This window comes from Polyodon spathula, chromosome 6 (assembly GCF_017654505.1).
Source record: "Polyodon spathula isolate WHYD16114869_AA chromosome 6, ASM1765450v1, whole genome shotgun sequence".
Classification (NCBI taxonomy): Eukaryota; Metazoa; Chordata; class Actinopteri; order Acipenseriformes; family Polyodontidae; genus Polyodon; species Polyodon spathula.
The window spans coordinates 15,728,814-15,749,534 of record NC_054539.1 but is presented as its reverse complement, the minus strand read 5'-3'; the positions used below and the strand labels follow the sequence as shown (position 1 = coordinate 15,749,534).

The 20,721-nt window shown below is 35.3% G+C and overlaps 1 protein-coding gene across 2 annotated transcripts in view; it reads right to left on the bottom strand.

The window, feature by feature from the left end:
* Positions 1-390: 390 nt before the first annotated feature.
* The window catches only part of LOC121316907 (probable E3 ubiquitin-protein ligase RNF217), a 31,904-nt gene continuing 11,573 nt past the window's right edge, over positions 391-20,721 (bottom strand). The window contains exons 2-6 of one of the 2 annotated variants that reach the window (XM_041252251.1): positions 12,863-13,096; positions 11,645-11,809; positions 9,366-9,567; positions 6,469-6,540; positions 391-2,284 (exon numbers count right to left, since the gene is read on the bottom strand). In XM_041252251.1, the coding sequence (XP_041108185.1) occupies positions 2,205-2,284; positions 6,469-6,540; positions 9,366-9,567; positions 11,645-11,809; positions 12,863-13,096 (753 nt within the window). In that variant the 3' untranslated portion in view covers positions 391-2,204. The remainder of the gene's footprint in view (positions 2,285-6,468; positions 6,541-9,365; positions 9,568-11,644; positions 11,810-12,862; positions 13,097-20,721) is intronic. The other variant, XM_041252252.1, reaches the window with a different exon arrangement.

Here is a 20,721-nt window from a genome sequence, read left to right as displayed (position 1 = left end):
TTTAGAGATGGAGACTTGGGTGACTTCAAAAAGGACAGGTAAAGGCAATGGCTTCTCAAGATAAGCATTTAAGGACCATAGGTTGACCATTTTTCAAAAGGACATGATGATCTTACTGAAATAAACATTAGAATAGGGGGGCTGAAATCTGCTCCTGCTGTTAAAATAGTATGCCCTATAATTCCCACATTACTAACCTGTATTTCAGGATCAACAACTACTCAATGCCACATACAGTACATAGTGCAGCAGGTGTGCCGAACAATGACACACTGACACTTGCTAAATACCTCTTGTTAAAATACAAGTTTTTCTACACCAGTGGAGGAAAAACAACTTTTAAAACATTTCTGATTGTTTAATCAATGTGTGGAAAAGTACAGTTTGACTTAAAAAAAAAAACAAACAAACAATAAAAAAAAAAACACAGTCTGTCAGCAGCTTTCACCAATTACTTTCTTTTTTTTTAATTGGCATTTTCCTCTCAGACTTACATATAGTACAGCCATATAATGCAAATCAAATTTGGGATGTATAGGGATGCACTGATCATCGGATCAGAATCGGTGGCGATTATTAATAAAATAACATAATCTGTAATTTGAGTTTTACTTTAATAATAATAATAATAATAATAATAATAATAATAATAATAATAATACATTGTGAATGATACCTTTCCTATAAACTTCAGTGTTTATTGTACATGGTGGTGGTGCAAGAACCATGTATAATAAGATTAGGTGCTGGTGTGAGAGTGCCTGTGTATAATATGATTGATAATAAAACTGCTAACCTTCATTTTTAAAAACAAACTCTGACACCAGTACATTGGCACCAAAAATGTCAAGTGAATTTTCTATTCCAATTCGTAGTAATAATTCATATAATTTTCCTGCACATCACCCTCTGCTCCTCCCAACAAACATAAGTAAAAAAAATTAAAATACTGAGGTTTAAAATGAGTTGTTTAAAAATTCTAATAAATCAGTTTTCCAAGGTTATTCTCAACACTTTAAATCGTTAAAAAGAAACACTGCCGGTTCTACAATTTCTGTCTGCTACGTCACCATGTTATGACATAATATATACCAAAACTGTGCACATAAGACTGTAATTCTATCTCAGGTTTCTGGCTGCACTGATAAATCGCAATTGTATTATTCATTTGGGAAAAAAAGTATCCGAAATCGGTGCATCCCTACAGCAGCGTCCTAATGCAAATTACCGCCTATGTAGGAGATAATTTAAAGAACGTATCTGCTACGCAGGTGTTAAAGTCAGGAAGCCAAACTGCAAATTAAAACGTACAGCTCTTTCTAAGACTAGTGTACACAGTCATCAAGTCCTTCTCATCTAAGCTTTCAATTTGTGTATATTCCTATCTTGTCATGAAGTAAAAGTCAACAACAAACAGTTTCGCATTTGTCTCAAGAGGAGGAATAAATACAATTTAAAAAAAAAAAAACTTTGCTAAATATCAGCATCACTCATACAATAAAAGTTTTATTTGTTACTGTTTCATATAGATTTGAATTGAGTGAACCCGACAAAGAACTCAAAGGAAGACAGTGCATGTAGTGACCTCTTGGTCAAAGGGCACTGAAATATGGTAGGTGGAGATGCCACATGCTATACTTCCATTGTCACCCAAACATTACGAGACAACATCTACCAGATTTCCGTGCTGTGTGACCAATTACTTTTCTCCATCATTGCTGTTTAGTCAATAAGTAATATTTGATATATAACCACCCTGTACTGTATATAAAATACACGCCTTGGGCAAAGCCCTGGGGCCCGCAAACCTCTTGTAACCACCAACATCAGCAGTATTAAAATTGTTGAAGTAGATTTTCTGAATGGAACGAGTGGTAAAAGCACAGAGTTGTGCATTCTTGGTATCCAAGTATGGAAGACTGGGAATTTGTCAAAAAAAAACCCAAACAAACCTGTTTATTGGGAGGTGTGGAAATTGAAGGGACTGGCTGTATCCATGTACACACAGTGAAATAATGAATTTAACAAAGATATATGGCCTTTGTCTAGTAAACAGAAGGAGAAGTGGTGCTATACTCCACTGCAGTGCACTCTTGAGACCACAACTGACAAGAGTTGATTTCAACGGTGTTGGGTGGGTATTTGGTACATACTATTGCTCTCTGTTAAACAAGTACATTGTGTCCTTCGAAGGCCTGTTTTCCTCAGCAGAACCATCTCCCGCTACCATGAGTCCTTTTTCGGTGTCTTTTACAAAGGTAGTAGATAGGAAAGACAATTAAACCTGTCAAAAGACAAAAACAGAAAGTTAAATTACATGTAACATTGTAAAATGTTAAAAAATAAATAAATAAATAAATAAAAAAGAAAGACCAGCCTTCCCACTGGGAGTATATGTATAGATTTACTGTGAACAGCATGAATGTTGTATATTAAAGTTTTGCTTAAAATAATTAGTTTACTGTAAATATTTTTTTTATTTTTTGTATATCGGCAATGGCTGCAAAGGTAATAACGCTATTTAAATTATCATAATTATTTTTCTTCAAATCACAACACAATAATCTTCTTCCAGTTATGTTGCAGGACTATAACATAACTGGACCCTCGTGGGACATAAAGCAACCTAGTTATTGCAATCTCTCTCTCACACAATAAAAGAATTCCAAGCCTGTACAGTTAAAAACAAAGTATCACAGGCCATTTATCATGTGAAATATAACAAAAGGAACAATGCCCATTGTTTATTATATCTCAGATCATTAGGCAGAGTCACGATGACACAGAACTGTAGTAGATTACAATGCAATGCAATTACAGTCCACACTGATGGCACAAAACAAATCTTTTTAACGATACATACGAGGTAACCTGAAAAGAGTTAGTTCAAACCAACTTGTGGACCAGAGTGCAACAAATGCAGAACTGTGGACAGAGCATTCAGCTTTTGGTTCAAGGTTTATACGTACAAAAATGGGTTTTATACCAGACACATTTGTAGAGCTTTATGGTACAGAGCTGGCAGAGTTTTTAATCTGGTCTGTTCTGAGTTATCAGATTCCACTGCGCAATGAACTGAATTGTCTTGCTCTATTTATTACTGGTCTACTGCCTACAAAAAAAAACCCTATCAAACCTGATAAGTCACTTGATTATAATTTTTCTTTATATTTCGATTAAAGCATGAAAAAAAAAAAAAAAAAACATTGATTAGGGTGATGGAAACCAGTGCTATTACTAATGAGGAGTGAAAAAAAAAAAGATCATTCAAACACTGAAGCCTTTGCATGAGAGTTGAGTGACGGCCTACTTTCAGTTGAAAAATGAAGAACAATCATCCCCACATTTCTGCTTCAGTACCGCTGAATGTACATATGTATTAAGTTGGTTAAAAAGTGTGACATCTGTGTATGTTAGAAGACAGTAAGTAAGCCATAAATGATCTCCAAGTAATCTATTAAAATGTCCAGTATATACAAATATATACAGCACCTTTCCTCTTCTGTAACACCATATACACTTGCCTGTGGGCTCTACAAATTCTGTGATCTCCAGCTAATTCCTATTTAGAGTCAGGCCCAGCTGTCTGACCTTACTGTTGTATGGGGATTCGCCTACTGTAAACAATACCTTCAATATGTACATAAGACCTTTTTTTTTTTTTTGGTGTCTTTTACAATTAAAATGTAATAACGGATGATAATCCATCCTGCAGCTGCTTACTATACATCCATGTTTCAATTATTGCAAGTATTACATGTTTTGTTTTTTCTGCATTTATTATCTCTTTTCCAACCACACTTAAACATAATAATCATACTGCAAATAGATACAGTGGATCAGTTGGAACCGGACCCTGTTCAGATAACTGATTTGTTCTTATTGATCGTATTCCATACCATACTAAAATGCCTTGTCTGGTCTTTGTTTCATACAGTGTGATTTGGATTATAGGTCAGTTTGGACTAGTGAGGTTCAGCAGGCATCTACTGTAACTCCACCCATTTTATACTTTGAGCTATCAAGACAAATAACTTAGGAACCTCTTGTCTGTCTTCAATGAACCTGTGCATTATCATTTGTTATGATATTGCATATGCACTGGGGACCTACATTTCATGGTACAGTGTCCCTTAAGTGTTACTACACCTTGATTCTTTTAGACTGTAGTTCCAACTAGTGGACATCATTTAACTTTTAGTTTTCTTTCCAAGGCGTGTGGGAGGCACATTAAGGTCAGCATTTATTGTTCAACAGTGTAAGATTCCCTTATGCCAAAGCTTTTTATGGTCAGATTTCACATTTCATGGGTGTTAGACACATTCTTCAAGTATTAATTGACATAGGAGGCAATGTAGTCCAATGGTTAAAGTCCAGGGCTTGTAACCAGAAGGTCACTGGTTCAAATCCCACCTATATAAAAGCAAATATTATAAAGTACTAACTGTGTATGGACCTCTTACAAACGCAATGCTTGAATTATTAAACTATTGGTGCAAATCTTCCATCCATCCATCCATTACCTGTAACTGCTCTTCCTATAGAGGGTTGCGGTTAGCTGGACCCTAACCTGGCAGACACAGGTCGCAAGGCGAGATTGCACCCTGGACGGGGCGCCAGTCCATCACAGCGCAATTAAGAGGCAATTTTTAGAGGAAGCTAAAGAAAACTGGGAGAAAACCCGCAGGGAGAACATGCAAACTCCACTCAGAGGCTGGAATCGAACCTAGGACCCTGGAGCTGTGAGGCAGCAGTGCTAACCACCATGCCACCATTACACCCTGGTGCAAATCTTATGCTTAGTGAATCTGGTTCAACATGTTTGCCAAACTGAGAATAAGGAATACTCAAGTGTGTCCTATAAGTGGTTACACAAACATTAAGTGAATCACATGCTTCAGGAATTTAACTTTTTCAACACTGCAAACCTCTAAAGACATCAAGAAAAAAATATAAGAACATAAGAAAAGTTACAAACGAGAGGCCACTGGGCCTATCAATGCTCGTCCAGTTCCTAGTAGTTAACACCTATAGGATCATAACCATTCCACAGACTACACACATTATTATATCCCTTTTATAGAGTTTTCTTGATTTTTTGTAAACTGGAATATGCTAATAATTAGGTAGAAATTATTTGTTGGCGTAAATTTGAATGTGGTTAACTTTCTCTACAGTAATGGAATTGACTTGCTTTTAGGTATAGTGAACTCGGTGAGATAAACATTTCAAAAATAAAACAAAAACAATATATATATATATATATATATATATATATATATATATATATATATATATATAAACAGTTAAACTAGAAATAGGTGTTTCATTGAACTGAAATAAAGCATATTGCAAGGGGAATGGCATTATACATGCCTGCGAACATGAAGTAGCACAAATCATCTCTTAGAAATGAATCTTTGACAGTGTTGTGGCAGCAGCTTTGTTGATCTTGAACTTGACCTACATTTGGAATTATATGTTAGGTGGCTATCTGAAATGGTTAATAAGATAGGTCTAGATGAAATGGCGGTAGTGATGGGCTGGCAAGCACAAAAGCTCTCCTCTATGGGGTACTTAAATACACTGGAATTGTACATAATGTTATTCCCAATTTTACTGTCAACTCAAGTAAGCTCTGTATAGACTAAACTGTGTCTTGCTATAGTAGTAAATGATCCATACTTGCTTCTTGGGACTTCCTTGAAATCCTTGATTTGTATTCCCAATTGGCCTAGTCTAGTACAAACTAGATTTTTTCTATGTAAAATGATTATACAATAAATAAGTGTGTTCTCATCTGCTGACTGAAAAAAAAACACAACCTCTGAGCATCAACTGTACACTTATTAAAACAAATGCTCAGCTGTGGATTCAGGATTCATGTTTTTTACTCAACATCAAAGCATCATCTCTTTGATTTTCTTTCTTTCCAGTTAAAAGCTTAGTAAATTAAGTAACAGCATTTTTCTTTAAACTACAGGCAAAAAGGACAAATCGCACGCACTTAAGGAAAGTCAAATGTGTCAAACAAACCCCTCAGCAATCTTTGGACATGAGAGACATCTCTAACCTTTTTGACTGCATTCTTACAATTACAATTCTTACCTTACAACTGGTTAAATGTACAGTATGTATTAAGCCATCCAGTTGTATATATTAACAAAAATATATGTGTAATGATTACAACTACCTATACAATTGAGAAATTTGAAATATTTAACAAATATTTTTGAGATCACATTCTACTTCGGGGCTGAGCTCTGAATTATGTTTGCCAGTTTAACCAAATGGTTTTAACCACACGTGGCTAATTTACAATGGTATTCATAATGATTTATAATGTTGTATATACAAGTTATAGGTAAGTTTTCTGATGCACAAATAATATTTTAGTCTAGATTTCATTTTCATATTGTTAGGTGTGTCTTGCTCAAGTAAAACAAAACCAGTTAGCATTCTGCTTACCTATTACAAGAGCTACAGTTCCAAACAGCAGCACCAGCACTAGAACAAGAGGAGCAATAAGGATTTTGCTTGCTGGAAAAGAAATACCAACATAAAAAATGATTAGAACAAATTGTCATTGGATTTTAAAGAATGGTAGCTACATGATGTATTGGCTTTAGTACTACAGTGTTACCATTCTGCAGTGGGTTTAGGACTCAGACATGATTGGATGCTTTGATTCTTAAATCTAAGCCTCCAATCAGACAAAGAGATCTTGGTCTGAACCTATGCTCCATCAGTGACCCTAGGCTCAACACTAGGCCTTGGGTTTCATTCTATCCAGGTGCAGTGTGCAGACAATTAGAAGAACTGATTTGACTTTCCCTTAAATAAGAGTACTGTCATTTTCTTCAAGAACAAGCAAACAAAAACAGAATTCTAATTAAACAACTAATTATGGCTATGAAAATGGCTCCATATTTTATTTTTTGACATGCATATTGATTTTATTGTATATATCTAAAAATGTGCAATTTTGGAAGAAACACTTGTTTTAGCAAAAAATAAATTTTAATTTTAAAACATGATACATGGTACTACACAAAACTATGTTTGCAAGCCATGCTTTTAGAGCTTGTCCTCACCCCTTCAGTGGTTTCTTTCCTGTCAATAACATGTCAGTCAATAGGGGCTGCTTCCCCTATTGGCTTACATGCTTTCAGCCAGTAACATGATTTGACCCATACAACACTGCTGTGGTGAAATGACAAAGGTAAAACAGTAATAAAAACTTCCTGGAAGGCAAGGCAAGCAAACAAGGAGCTTAGTGTAGTAACACAGGTCTGTTTTAAAATGAAAATCCATGTTTGCTGTACTGTAACACAGGTTTAAAAAAAAAAAAAAAAAAAAAAAAACACACAACAAACAAAAAAAGATCTGCACAACTGAGACCAATGCAGCTAAATGAGAAAATGGATACTCAAGATTTAACTAGAGAACACTTTCCTAGCGTCAGCAGCATGACAATGCACATAATCCCCAAGGGTGTACAAATGTTGTTTAGATCTTCCCTATTAAAACCTGAATACCTGAATATATTTTTCTTTGTTCTTTAATGAAGGTTTAAACACACTTAACAATACAGTACAGTACATGCACTTACACACAATGGCAATGCTGCAGTGTTCAGGTGTTGTCACAGTAATGCATACCAAGCGTAGTCGGTATTTTAATTGACAAGCACTGGAAAAGTACAGTATAGGCACTTCATTATATCAATGTTTGAGGGAAACCACAACTACCAGGCCATCTGGGAAACCGAAAAGTCTGAATTTCCTGAACTCAAATCAGGTAGAGGTTTTGAAGGTTTTGTATATGCTTAAGTGTCCTCTAACCTGATATTATACACTTCAGTTTAGGGTTAGCACTGAATAGTCAACTAGTCAAATAGTAAAGGGCCAGTCGACCTCAGAAACTGCTAGTCAACAAATTGCATGTCACACGATTGTGAAGTCATTGTAAAGGGTGTGCTTTCAGTTGGACTTAAGTGCATTTGCAGTTGCAATCCATTAGCATATACAATTACATTTTAGAACAATAAAAACAGCAAAATGTTACAAAACAGCACGTTCACTAATAGAGCACCTGACATTATTTTCCTTTTCTTTCTATTCGACTATTGTAACCTCAAATAGTCGTCGTTCTGCTACTGCTAGACCTGGATGAAAAATGGAATTGGAAAGGTTATTGTTTATGCTGTTATGATCCCTGCGAAGCTTTCTTTATTGACAGTGTTGGCAAATAGAATACTGGATACTGTCCTCTTTCTTGTAGAAACCCAAGACATACACTTTCAACGTCTGTCAAACAAAATCACAAAAATAGAAAAAAACAAACTGACAAAAACAGACAGTTTAGCTATTTACAGAATATGTGCACTCAGAGGTTTGCGTAATGGTAAACAATTGTACAAAGTTCTAGTCAATAGTTTACTCATGAAAGTTTGGGTTACAGTTCATATGAACTGACACCTCAGACAGAGGTCTATTTTCTTGAAATGTCTCACCATGTTACTAAACACCAAACAAATAAATAAATAATCAAAGAAAGTAAAAAAACATTCGGTTTTTAGTTAATGGTCTAAAAATGGTGCAAAAAAAAAATGTAAAACAATGTCTTTTACATCGGACTACAGACCAGTTTGACAGGAACTAACAAAACTGCTGTGTATATTGAGTAACTATGACATACAATACTGTCTAAATACCTGTTATGTAAATGAGTCACATGGCAGCGACAGTTCTGCGGTTAGGTTGACCTTTCACGTTTTTCTCTATGAAATTTACAATCATCTAAATCATTCAATAGTATTAGAGACTTGCAATGCACTCCAAGCCAAAAGCCATTGCATATTCACATTCAGGAGAAATAAAATTGTTAAAGCAAATAGATTTCTAGCAAAATTTATCATTCAAACAAGCATGTGCTGACCTGTAATTAAAAACCCTGCTCCTTTTACTGTGTTAACCACTGATGTAGAACATGACATGCACCAATGCATAGGAAAGCGAACTGTTTAAATATTTAAGATATGACTGGTGCTTAATTACAGCACATCAAATAACCTTGAGAGGAAGCACAAACACGGCTATTGTTTTGCACATACAGCTACTACAGTATAGTGTGAAAGGGAAATGTCTGGGCTAAAGAGTTCAAACTTTTAAGGTCTCAATCCACGCAAACTAAAGTTGCTTGGTAGCCTACTTGACATTTTTAAAGAGTCTCCACTGGTCGACATGTCAGCAATATACATGCAGCAATGCTTGTTTTTTTTTTAATGTGTTTATTGAGGGAGTTGGTCAGAACAGAACGGTACAAACTTCAATGTAAAGTGCAATGAAAAGAAGCCTACTTACCACACACAGAACCACGCACTAATCTGCGCAGGTGAGGTTTCTCTGGGAGGTAGCGGAATTTACAGCCGAAAATACTGAGGTTTGAGGTATGGTCACCAAAGAAGCGAAGTTGGCGGTATCTCTCTCCACAACGGTAACAGAAGTTAGTGTTACACTGGGAACAGGTCATGTGATCACAGCCTTCCGTCCTCTGGATATGGATCTGAGAAGCATATTGTAGAAGATTAGAAAGTTAAATTTTAACAGAATAGGCCTCTATCTGAAAGGTGTCAGCTTTGAATAATTGATTATTTGGATGTTTAAGCAAGGTAAAATGCCATGAAAAATTGGTAAATAAAAATTTAAATGAAGAACCATTATTATTAGCAATTTTGTGGAAAATCGGGACATTGAGGGGTCACCGCGAAATTCACCTCTTTAAGGTCAATGCATAAACGACAAATACAGAGAGAAAAAAAGAAATAAACCTAATTTAAATTAACTATTACACAACGCAAGTTATGTATATTAATTCTGCAGATAGGTTTTCTTTTTTTTTTTTGTTATCCCTTCACCGTCCTGTGTGCTTTGCACTCAGGCAAATAAAAATAAAAACCCTTAGACAAGTAACATTTAAAAAAAAAAAAAAAACTCCAAACCGGTTAACTTACTTTACTGTTCACATGACAACGATGTTTAAATCAGCCTACCAGTGCGTCTGTACTGACTTTTCTGTGACCGGCTGTACTGTACAGTAGGAGGCGTGGCAAAGTTAGTGTTGCACTGTTCTTTTGATTTTGTTGCCAAAATCTAGTTTTAAGCATTGGCAGTAAAATACCAAAAATCTAAGACAAAGCAAAGAAAGCAAAGTATATTTCGGCTGAGGATTGTGTCAAGAATAGGCACGTTTTCTTTCTGTTGACTCGATACTAATAAAATAAATTCCTGGATGGGACAAACAACATGACAACGAACGTGCTGCATATATTGCCTTTATTAAAGAATGCCAGATGATCTTGGGTAACCGAGTTTTGGGGCTGTTTCTAAGCGATTTCCACATCTGTATAACTTGGCAAAGCTTCCAACCAATTCAATGGATTCAGAACATGCAGTCTCAATATATGGGCAAGTCTTCACACCACAGAGACAGGGAATGTCAACAGTAACTGCTGGGGGATGTTACATGCTTGCCTTTAACAAATGACAGCACTCTGTTTTAGTAAGGAAGCAAGTACCACTATTTTTAGGCTTTTATAGTGCTCTGAAATATTATCTACTGTGATTTATTTCATGTTTAAATAAGTCTGCGAAATATCAGCGAAATACTAATTTTATTCCGTAACCTACCCGGGTAAAATATGTAAATTCTCCGCAATTTAAGTAGACCCCTACTTATTATGGTTGTAAATGATCGTTTATGTGGGTTACATTCTGTAATTCTATAATGTTTTATAATATTTAAATTAAATGAAAACAAAAATACAAGTACCAAGTTTAATTAATGTGATAGAACCGTTTGTAGCTTTTCAGATTAATTAATTATGGAAAAATGGCTCAATTAATGTAAGGTTTGTGAACATTCAACCTTGCAGAGCCTTTAGAAACAGTTCAGTGGCATTTTTCAGTCTTTCTGCATATTTATACTAATATGTCACATAGTAAGAGACCTTTTATTCTTCTTCTTTAACTGCCTCTATGTACAACTCTTCAGTTTATGTAGAATATAATCATGACCAGGGAAATACCCAATTCAAATAACATGGTATATCTCATGAAATACCACATTGAAAGGTGTGTTCTTCTAGTCATAAAGCAGCTTTGTTGGTAAAACTACATCACAAAATGCTCACAATATGCAGGAAATTACCTTTGTTGGGAAATGTATGACTTACACAATTATTTTTTTGTTACAGATGCACCACTGGATGCATTTAAACAACATGATCAACAACCCCGATGCTTACAGTCAGCATTTAACCCAGATTCCCAAACTACATAAATAACAAAAATCCATTCTAGGACTGGACCTTCAATAAACACTATTTCCTTTTCAAGAAAGCATGAAACAGTTGCTATTTTTAGCACTCTGTTGATTTCATAGATTCGTTCATACCGCTTGACTTGTATACAACTCCAATAGGTACATCAAGTGGCAAAATAAATAAATAAACAAAGATTTATCCATCCACATACACATACACATAAGGAGTAAACTACAGCATGATCACAAGCAGAGAACATTAATTCAAAACATCAATTTTAATGGTCTCATCTATGATCTCTTTTCTTTTGCTACCCACCTTGCACCTGGGACATTTCTGGGCATTCCTCTGTCCATGTTCAATTTCGCTGGCCCAGTGGCGCAGCAACTTGTCTCCCTTCTTGTAGTCTCTACAGTTCAGACCTTCATGCCAAGGCGAGTGACACTTAAAACACCATACAAGTTGGCACACTTCACATAGGATCTAAAACAGAAGCATGCATTTTCAATTAGAAACACAAACCTAGATCGTACTAAGAATTCATTTGCAAAATATAGATACAGCTGTTAACTATATATATATATATAAAAAAAAAGGATTCATTAGCGAAATATATTATACAGTATGCCCACATTTCGATTAAAACATCACTATATGAAAGTGTACCACTCACCCTCAAGATGTTTAGGACAATTTCAATAACACTTTTTTCATAGTCAGTAAAGTACATTATATGTAGAATTATTGTTATTTTTTTTAAAAAAGTACAGCGAAGTTGAAACCCCAGTCTTTTTAGGTGTTTCTAGCAGGAACATAACATTTTCATTTTCAAAGTTTCTTTCAAATATTGCTAACGGTTTTTAGTCAAAGTATCTTACTGGTTTCTTATGTTTTTTTTTTATTATTTTTTACATATCTTTTAAAATGAAAATTAATAATCTTCAAATGTTCTTTCAAATATGTGTTTGATTGAGTATTCATCCCAGCACAAGTAGGTTGTACTTCATACACAGTATACTTCACAGACCATATTACCGCGACAGAAACTCATTACAGTCGCTTTAAGGTGTGGAAAATATATTTAAATCTATTTTTCACAGTTTTTTTTATTCTTTTAGGCAGCAGCAAGGCCATTTCCAAACCGTAACGTAGCCAACTGGTGAAAGCTGAGACCTGGCTGGAATGAGTGAAAAAAATGTTTTTTAAATTGTTATTAATCACAAGTTCACAGCAATTCACAATCTGTTGTGACGTATTGCTTAATTAGTCCACTACAGTAGGCATAAGTCAACATGGTCCCCCATGTTATTACTATTATAATAAAAATATTTACCTCCTCTATTAAACAAGATTAAGAAATAAATCACCATTAAATAGTTTCTTTGAAGGAACTAGCTACAAATCAAAAATACAGCCCTGTCAGTTTCTAGACAGTCCTCTGTTAGTTCAGTGATGATACACTGTCCATATGGCCCAGAGCTAGCAGCTCACAGAAATACATGTACAGCACTGTACTGTTAGAGAAAATGTGCTTACCTTGTACTTGTTTTCAGCTTTGCTAGGGCTGTCAACATTGCCTATCTTCTTGAAGGTGGTGAAGTGCTGGCACTGTGGACAGGGCTTGGTGCTGGAGCCCACCCTGCTCAGCTCCAGGAAGTACTTGTACTTCACCACCTCCTCATTAGGGAGGTGAGCCACCACCATGCTCTCCTCCAGGTGCGCACTGCACTCTGGGATCGGACACTTAACATCCACCTGCCCAAGCTGCACCTGCAAATGACAAAAGAAACTTTCAATCATGTGTTGGTTCATCCTGGGGTACCTAAACATCGTACAGCAAACTTATTGATGTTTTATTAGAGAGCCATAAGGTTATAAAGTCTTTTTTTTTTTTTTTTTTTTAAGCGTGTTTTAAGATATATTGTAACAAGTTGACATTTGTGAGTAAAATCACTATGAAATAATATATTTACCACATAAACAATAGTTTACTCCCTTAAAAAGGAGAGGTAACCAATGACTTAAGGTGTTACTGAACAGACTGTATGGTTTGAAACAAAACTCATTACTTTTCCCTATACATGGCAATATTTAAACAAATCAATCAATTATTTTGGTGTGTTAGGGTGGAATATCAATCAGTAATAAAACCTTAAGCGAGAACTCAACATGCTAAGCAACACAGATGAACCAATCAAAATTCAGGAACCAATGAAATGTTTCTGAATGACCAGGTTGGATTCGTGCTGCCGATGTGAAGACCCGACGCAAAACACAGTAGGTGGTAAAAACTGATTCATGACCAGCTATATTAATAAAAAAACAAAACAATAAGAATTATGTTGAAAAATACATTGCAGGAACACGTACAACAAAGCACAAAGGAAAGTAATGTGTGGTGTTTTAAACCATACAGCCTGTTTAGTAACACTAAGTCATTGGTTACCTCTCCTTTTAAGGCAGTAAACTATTTTGATATTAACATATGAGCAGTTTCAAAAGTCCCCTCATCATTACTCAAGTTGTTTTTTTTGTTTTGTTTGTCATTTATTTATTTAAGTGCTCAGGTTCTAGCTCCTAGTGTTACAGATAAATGGCATACCTGAGCTCCACTCTCACATTTTATGCTTCACCCACACTCTAATCCATTATGAAATGGATGGTTCATACAGGGTGGGCTTAAGCTATACTCCTGGACAATAAACCTGGCTAGTGTTACTCACTGCAAGTCAGTGTCTTTTAAAGAACATCTGCAGTGTTTAAAAGGCATGGTTATACTTTACTACAATAGCAAAATTACATGTTTTGGAAGAGATCCCATTTTGACAGGAATATTCAACAATGCTTTTTAAGGAACGATTTAATAAACTTTAAAATGTCCTTGATTTTTAACCATATTGGTCCTGGTTCGTTACTGTAATTAACTGTAAATTAAGTAGAAGCAAAAGTGTATGACCAAAGATTTTGCATTACTCTATAAAATTAATCTTTCATATTCAAATCAAACCTGCTGAACAATGTTACATTAACATATTGAATTAAATATACTTCACAAAAACTGACATAATAGAAAAATTTAACATTTCAAAATCTAACATGAAATACTGTACTGCTACATGGCTTTCAGTAGACTTCTGCAATATCATTTTGAAGTTTCCTTGATTACATGATGTTAAATAAAATGGCTCAATTGATATTGTTTTTTTGTTTTTTTTTTCTAGGTGATGCAAAACTTTTGGCCACAGCTGTACGGACAAGCAACTGGGTTTGAGATGGACACATCGTTTGCAGAATGACAATTGCTGAAAAGGAGATGCTGGAAAGGTCACTCCGACGATGGCTCCTAGCAACCAACATCAAAGGAAAACAGAGTCTGTGTATTACCAAGGATCCAGACATCCAATTCATGCAGTTTAAAGCAGCATAAAAATGCCTTCAAACAAAGGAAAGATGCAGAGATCCAGCCAGGAGTTTGGAGTCAGAATAAGCGATTGGCACTAAACAAGAGCAGCTCATTACACCACTGTAATTAATCACTGTAACAGTGGTGCTGAGCATTCGGGCTATTCTGTGTTTTGCTTTATTGTAAGCCAACTTTTGTAACCCAGTGGTGTATCCACAATGTTATCAGAAAAAAAGGTCTCAGCGCATTTCAGCAGTGGCTTTGTAATGTTTTGTTATTTCTACAGTATACAGTATGTGACCTTCTCATAGCTATCAAGTTGTTTGTTTCAATTTTTTTCTTTAGCTGAACTAAATGAATGTTCTTCCTTTTTAAAAAGTTGATTCAAGACTGGACTAAAAATAAGCCTATTGTGGTTAATAATCCTCATTACTATACATATATCCTGTATATCGGCCAGTAAAATATGTACTTTTGAAGATTTGCAAAAGTCCTTTTTAGGAGAATTCCCCCAAAGCTTGAATTCAAGCATTGCCAACTAGTCCTAACACAAAAGGATGAAGGAAATACACCTTAGACTAGTTTCTCTGAGCAAAGGTACACTACAACAGTTTTAGAAAAGTCTATGCTAGTCAATCAGAATGCATCAGGTTTATCTTTTACTGTTATGAAAATATTTCCACTGTAAAGATGTTGCTGTTTCTGGAAATTCTGAATCATTCTGAAAGTGTATCAACTTGCATGGATCTGCCTGCCAAATAACTTTTGGGTTGCCATAATACATTACAGAATGTATCTATTTGAAAATCAAAAGGACCGGTCACATGGGCAACTTTTGTCAACAGCAACAAGGGGAACACATTTGTGGCCTGCATGTTGCCTTGCAGTTTGAGGAGGTCCCACAGGAGATAAGCCTGAGGTTCACAAGCTGGCAACAATGTGAAGTGCAAACCAATCATAACTGTTTTTGGTTTTGTCACAAGTCATAAACATGATGTGAAGGAAGACCACGATATAAAAATTTACTGATTACATTATTACAAACTAAATAAATACATAATAAAATAAATAAATAAAAAACGAAATAACAAAATAAATATATAAATACAAAATAAATCTATTATTTATGCATTTATTTTTAAATTTTGACACAAATTATCATCCATAACTGCATACACAGCAAATTCATTTAAAATGGGAGACATGTCGCCGGGGCGTTGCCCAGGGTGGTCATACGAGGCGACAACCCGACAACGTCTAACACCCCTTTGTTGCCGTCGACAAATGTCGCCCGTGTGACCAGGCCTTTATGATCTTGCTCCAGGAAGACTGTGTCTCAAATATGAACTAAATGATAGGCTAGAGAAAAGCAAACTGACAACCAGTTTCTGCAGCATGTCTTTTGATTGTTATTTGTCTTTTTTTTTTTTTACTATAATAAATGAACATGCAGCTCCTGTAAATGTCCTAAAATACACCATTTTGCATCACTCACCTCTAAGGCTGCCAGTGAACCATAAAAGGACTGACATTTTCATTCCCCAAAAACAAACAAAAAAAATAACTGTCTGATTTTGTCACGGATAAGTCATACAGTAGTTTGTATCTCAAAAAAAAAAAAAAAAAAAAAAAAAAAAGCACAGGGTACTGTTTTAGTAGTCACTTCACACCCCCCCCCCCCCCCCCCCCCATAAAGTAGATGCCTAAACAACTCTTAACAGATTTTAAGAACAGAAGAAAGTTTACAAAACGAGAGGAAGCCATTTGGCCATTTGCTCGTTTGGTTGTTAGTAGCTTATTGATCCCAGGATCTCATCAAGCAGCAGCTTGAAGGATCCCAGGGTGTCAGCTTCAACAACATTACTGAGGAGTTGGTTCCAGACCCTCACAATTCTGATATTTTCTGTTCTGAATGCCCCTTTATCTAATCTCCACTTGTTTCTTTTTTCACATTGAAAAAGTCCCTTGTTTCAACATTGTCGATACCTTTTAAAATGTTGAATGCTTGAATCAGGTCTTTGTTCAAGACTGAATAGATTCAATTCTTTTAGCCTGTCTGCATATGACATGCCTTTCAGACCCGGAATAAGTCTGCTTGCTCTTTCTACAGCAGCAAAATCCTTTTTATAGCGAGGTGACCAGAACTGAACACAGTATCTACATGAGGTCTTACTAATGCATTGTAAAGTTTTAACATTACTTCCCTTGATTTAAATTCAACACTTTTCACTATATGTCCGATCATACTGGACTTTTGTATAGCTTCCCCACATTGTCTAGATGAAGACATTTCTGAATCAACATAAACTCCTAGGTCTTTTTCATAGATTCCTTCTTCAACTTCAGTATCTCCCATATGGTATTCATAATGCACATTTTTATTGCCTGCATGCAGTATCTTACACTTTTCTTTATTAAATGTCATTTGCAATGCGTCTGCCCAGTGCTGAATGCTGTCTAGATCATTTTGGATGACCTTTGCTGCTGCGTCAGTGTTTGCCACTCCTCCTATTTTTGTGTGTTGTGCAAATTTATCAAGTTTGCTTACTATATCAGAATCTAAATTATTAATGTAGATTCGGAATAGCAGAGGACCTAATACTGATCCCTGTGGTACACCACTGGTTACCTTGCTAACCATTCCCTAATCCATGTACATGCATTTCCTTGAATCCCTACTGCGCTCAGTTTGAGAATTAATCTTTTATGCAGGATTTTGTCAAAAGCTTTCTGGAAATCTAAATAAACCATGTCATATGCTTTGCAGTTATCCATTGATGATGTTACATCCTCAAAAAAATCAAGCAGGTTAGTTAGACACAATATCCCTTTCCTACAACCATGCCGACTGTTTCCCAGGATACTGTTACCATAAAATTAATTTTCCAATTTGGATCTTTTTATAGTTTCCGTAAGTCAGGCTTATTGGTCTGTAGTTACCTGGTTCGGTTTTGTTTCCCTTTCTGTGGATCGGTATTATGTTTGCATTTCTCCAGTCTGTTGGTACAACCCCTGTGTCAAGAGACTGTTGCATGATCTTGGTTAGCGGTTTGTAAATAACTTCTTTCACTTCTTTGAGTACTATTGAGAGGATCTCATCCGGCCATGTATATATATATATCTTTTTACCACTGTGTACAGCCAGCCTTTAAATGTTGCTGCACAGTTAAAATATAACTTTTTCTTCAATCTGAACTATAGCATACTGGCTGAACTCCATCCATTCTACAGGTTTGATTTTAAAGGGGGAAAGTATTTAATAGCTAAAAGGAAAAGTACGAGTTACGTGGCTATTGCACTTAATGTTACTTCAGAGTGGTGTGAGCAGGCAGGTGCTGTTGTCCCAGTGGCTAGATTGTAAACACATCTGCAAGTTTTCCTACAGCGTCAGTTCCACTGACAGCCTGCTCCTGGAACAGAATCAGTGTATGCTTCAAGTGTATGGAACACAATGATTTTACTGTATATGGCACCAGAAATCACCTCTACTGCAAATCATTTATTGTCGAATTCTCCTGCACAGGACTTCAAGGCAGTGTACAGTTCAGAAAAGCATTCAGTGCAGCCTGACAAAAATTCTCTTTGAGCTTTGTAATCTGTATGTCAGTTTCTTAAATGCGATGAATCTTTTTTTTTTTTTTTTTTTTTTTTTTTTAGCAAAACACCAACAATTACATTAACAGAAAGAAAAACAAAAAACAAAAAACTAATTACCCAATATTGTCAGTCAGCAAACATACAGCACTTAGGTTTAGACAGAAATTAGGCTAGAATATTAGATACAGAAAACAGAATGCCTTAATGAAACTGCCTGCTCTGAATCTGGTGAGAGTGTCAGTGCTTGCTTGGAGCCCACTAGTTAACAGGTTAGCATGGACTTTGTCCGCTTTTTCTAGGATACGTAAGGACATACCAGCAATACCACAAAACCTACAGTAAACAGAGTTAAATGGAACAGCTGGCAGTCTTCACTGAAAAACAAAATAAACAATCTGTAGACTTCAGCCTCATCACTATTAAGAGGGGACACCCCATAACCCAAGTAACTCGGGGAAACCCTGAGCTACTGTACAGAGAGATTTCATGTTGCTCTTATAAAATGTTAATGAACACTAGCAGTGAGAAGAATTGTTTTTTTAAAGCACTCTAAATTAACCTATTATTAATAATAATAATAATAATAATAATAAATTAGAATTTCTCAACTTTAACGACATTAAATTGGCTGGATTATGTGGTTGTCCTACTTCAGTGTTCTGTAGCAACAGAAGTTTAAAAAGTTTTAGACAGCAAAAAGTAAACAAACCAGATTATGCTCACGCGCACATAGTGATCTCTATGGAAAGCCTTCTGGGACAAAAATGTGTTGTGCTTCTTTAGAGCAAGCCAGAATCTCAAGGGACTCACTTAAACAGTATCCAACTTACTGAAAATGTTGAGTAGTGATTTTTATATAGATTGTATATATTATATTTTGTTACGATTTTCTGTTATGTGGAATGAAATAAACGAGAACCAAATCGTTGAGTTTTTTCCCCCTTCACTTTACGCCATTTCCACGTTTGTTTTATTTGAAGTGTTTAAAGTTAAATTTCAGTTTTTTTTGTTCAGCTACAAAAAGGCACAAGTTTTACTTTGTGAAAATGTGTTGATGGCCCAGTGTTTCCTGTGAAGAAACAGCAATGGCAAGCAATGAAAAAAAAAAAAAAAAGGATTTGTCAACTTTCTGTACTATTTATTTCAAGAATAAACAAAACAATGTTTAACTTGAACTGCTATTTGGCATCCTTTGCTTTGTAGTTAATTCACTTGGGTAAAGGAAGTCCTACACAATGTATTCTTTACTCCTGGTATATTTTCTATTTTAAACGTGCTACATATTGTAAGGGCTTGTTATAAAATAAAGGGACACACACAGGGGCCATGGCGGGTTGGTGATAAAAATGTAGCCAGACGATGCCGCATTCCAGAGCACATATATATAATTACCTTTTTATTACTTTTTGAAAAAAAAAAAAAAAAAAAATTAAATTATGTGCAAATATCCAAATATGAAATCTGTGCCATCCTCACTAAATAACATTAATGAACATAATAATAATAATAATAATAATAATAAAAATAATAATAATAATAATAATAATAATGCTGTACACCTGCTCCAAAGAGACAGTACCATTATTCTACAGTAACACATGCCTGAATATTAAAGAGGTGTTTAAATAGAATGTACGGATTTAATAATAATAATAATAATAATAATACTAGCCTACAGTATATTCCAGTAAACCATTTAGGATTAGTCTAATAAAGTTCCCTGTAAAAATCCAGAATCTTAATATTATTGCAAGGATATAAAACCAGACCATTATCCACGTTCTTATGAAAATCAAAAAAAGTATTAAACAAGACAGTAGAAATAGACGCTACTTTATTTAGCAGTTAAATACACATACTGTAGTACTCTACTGCAGAGAATTTAGTTGGCATGTGAAATTCATGGCACATGAATTAACCCTTTACCTGTACAATATTTACCACAATTTTTTAGCCTTAACTTTCTTTTCTCAGTTTCTACTGATAAACTGATTCAATACTGTAGGTGCTCTACAGTGAAGCAAAAACAAATAAATGGTTTTAAAGGCTTACTTGTGCTACAACTCAGTCAACACTGGTACACTGATCAAAATAACTGCGAGACTGGCTTTTTAAGGCTACCAAAAGGATTTCTATATTTAGATGGTGGCCTCCTACAGTGCATTATTCATACAGGTATTTGAGCAAATACAAACAATTCAAAGGATACAGCAGCAGTCTAATAATAACCCATAAACAATGCCAATGAAAACATTGATTGCAATATGATAAAGAGTGATTGGCACGCATGTCAGCTGCTGGTTTGTGACAATGTATTCAGATACTGGGCTTTTTATACTTTGTGTACTGTTCAGTACTGTGGTCGAAAATATCCTGCATTTTAATAACTTGTCAC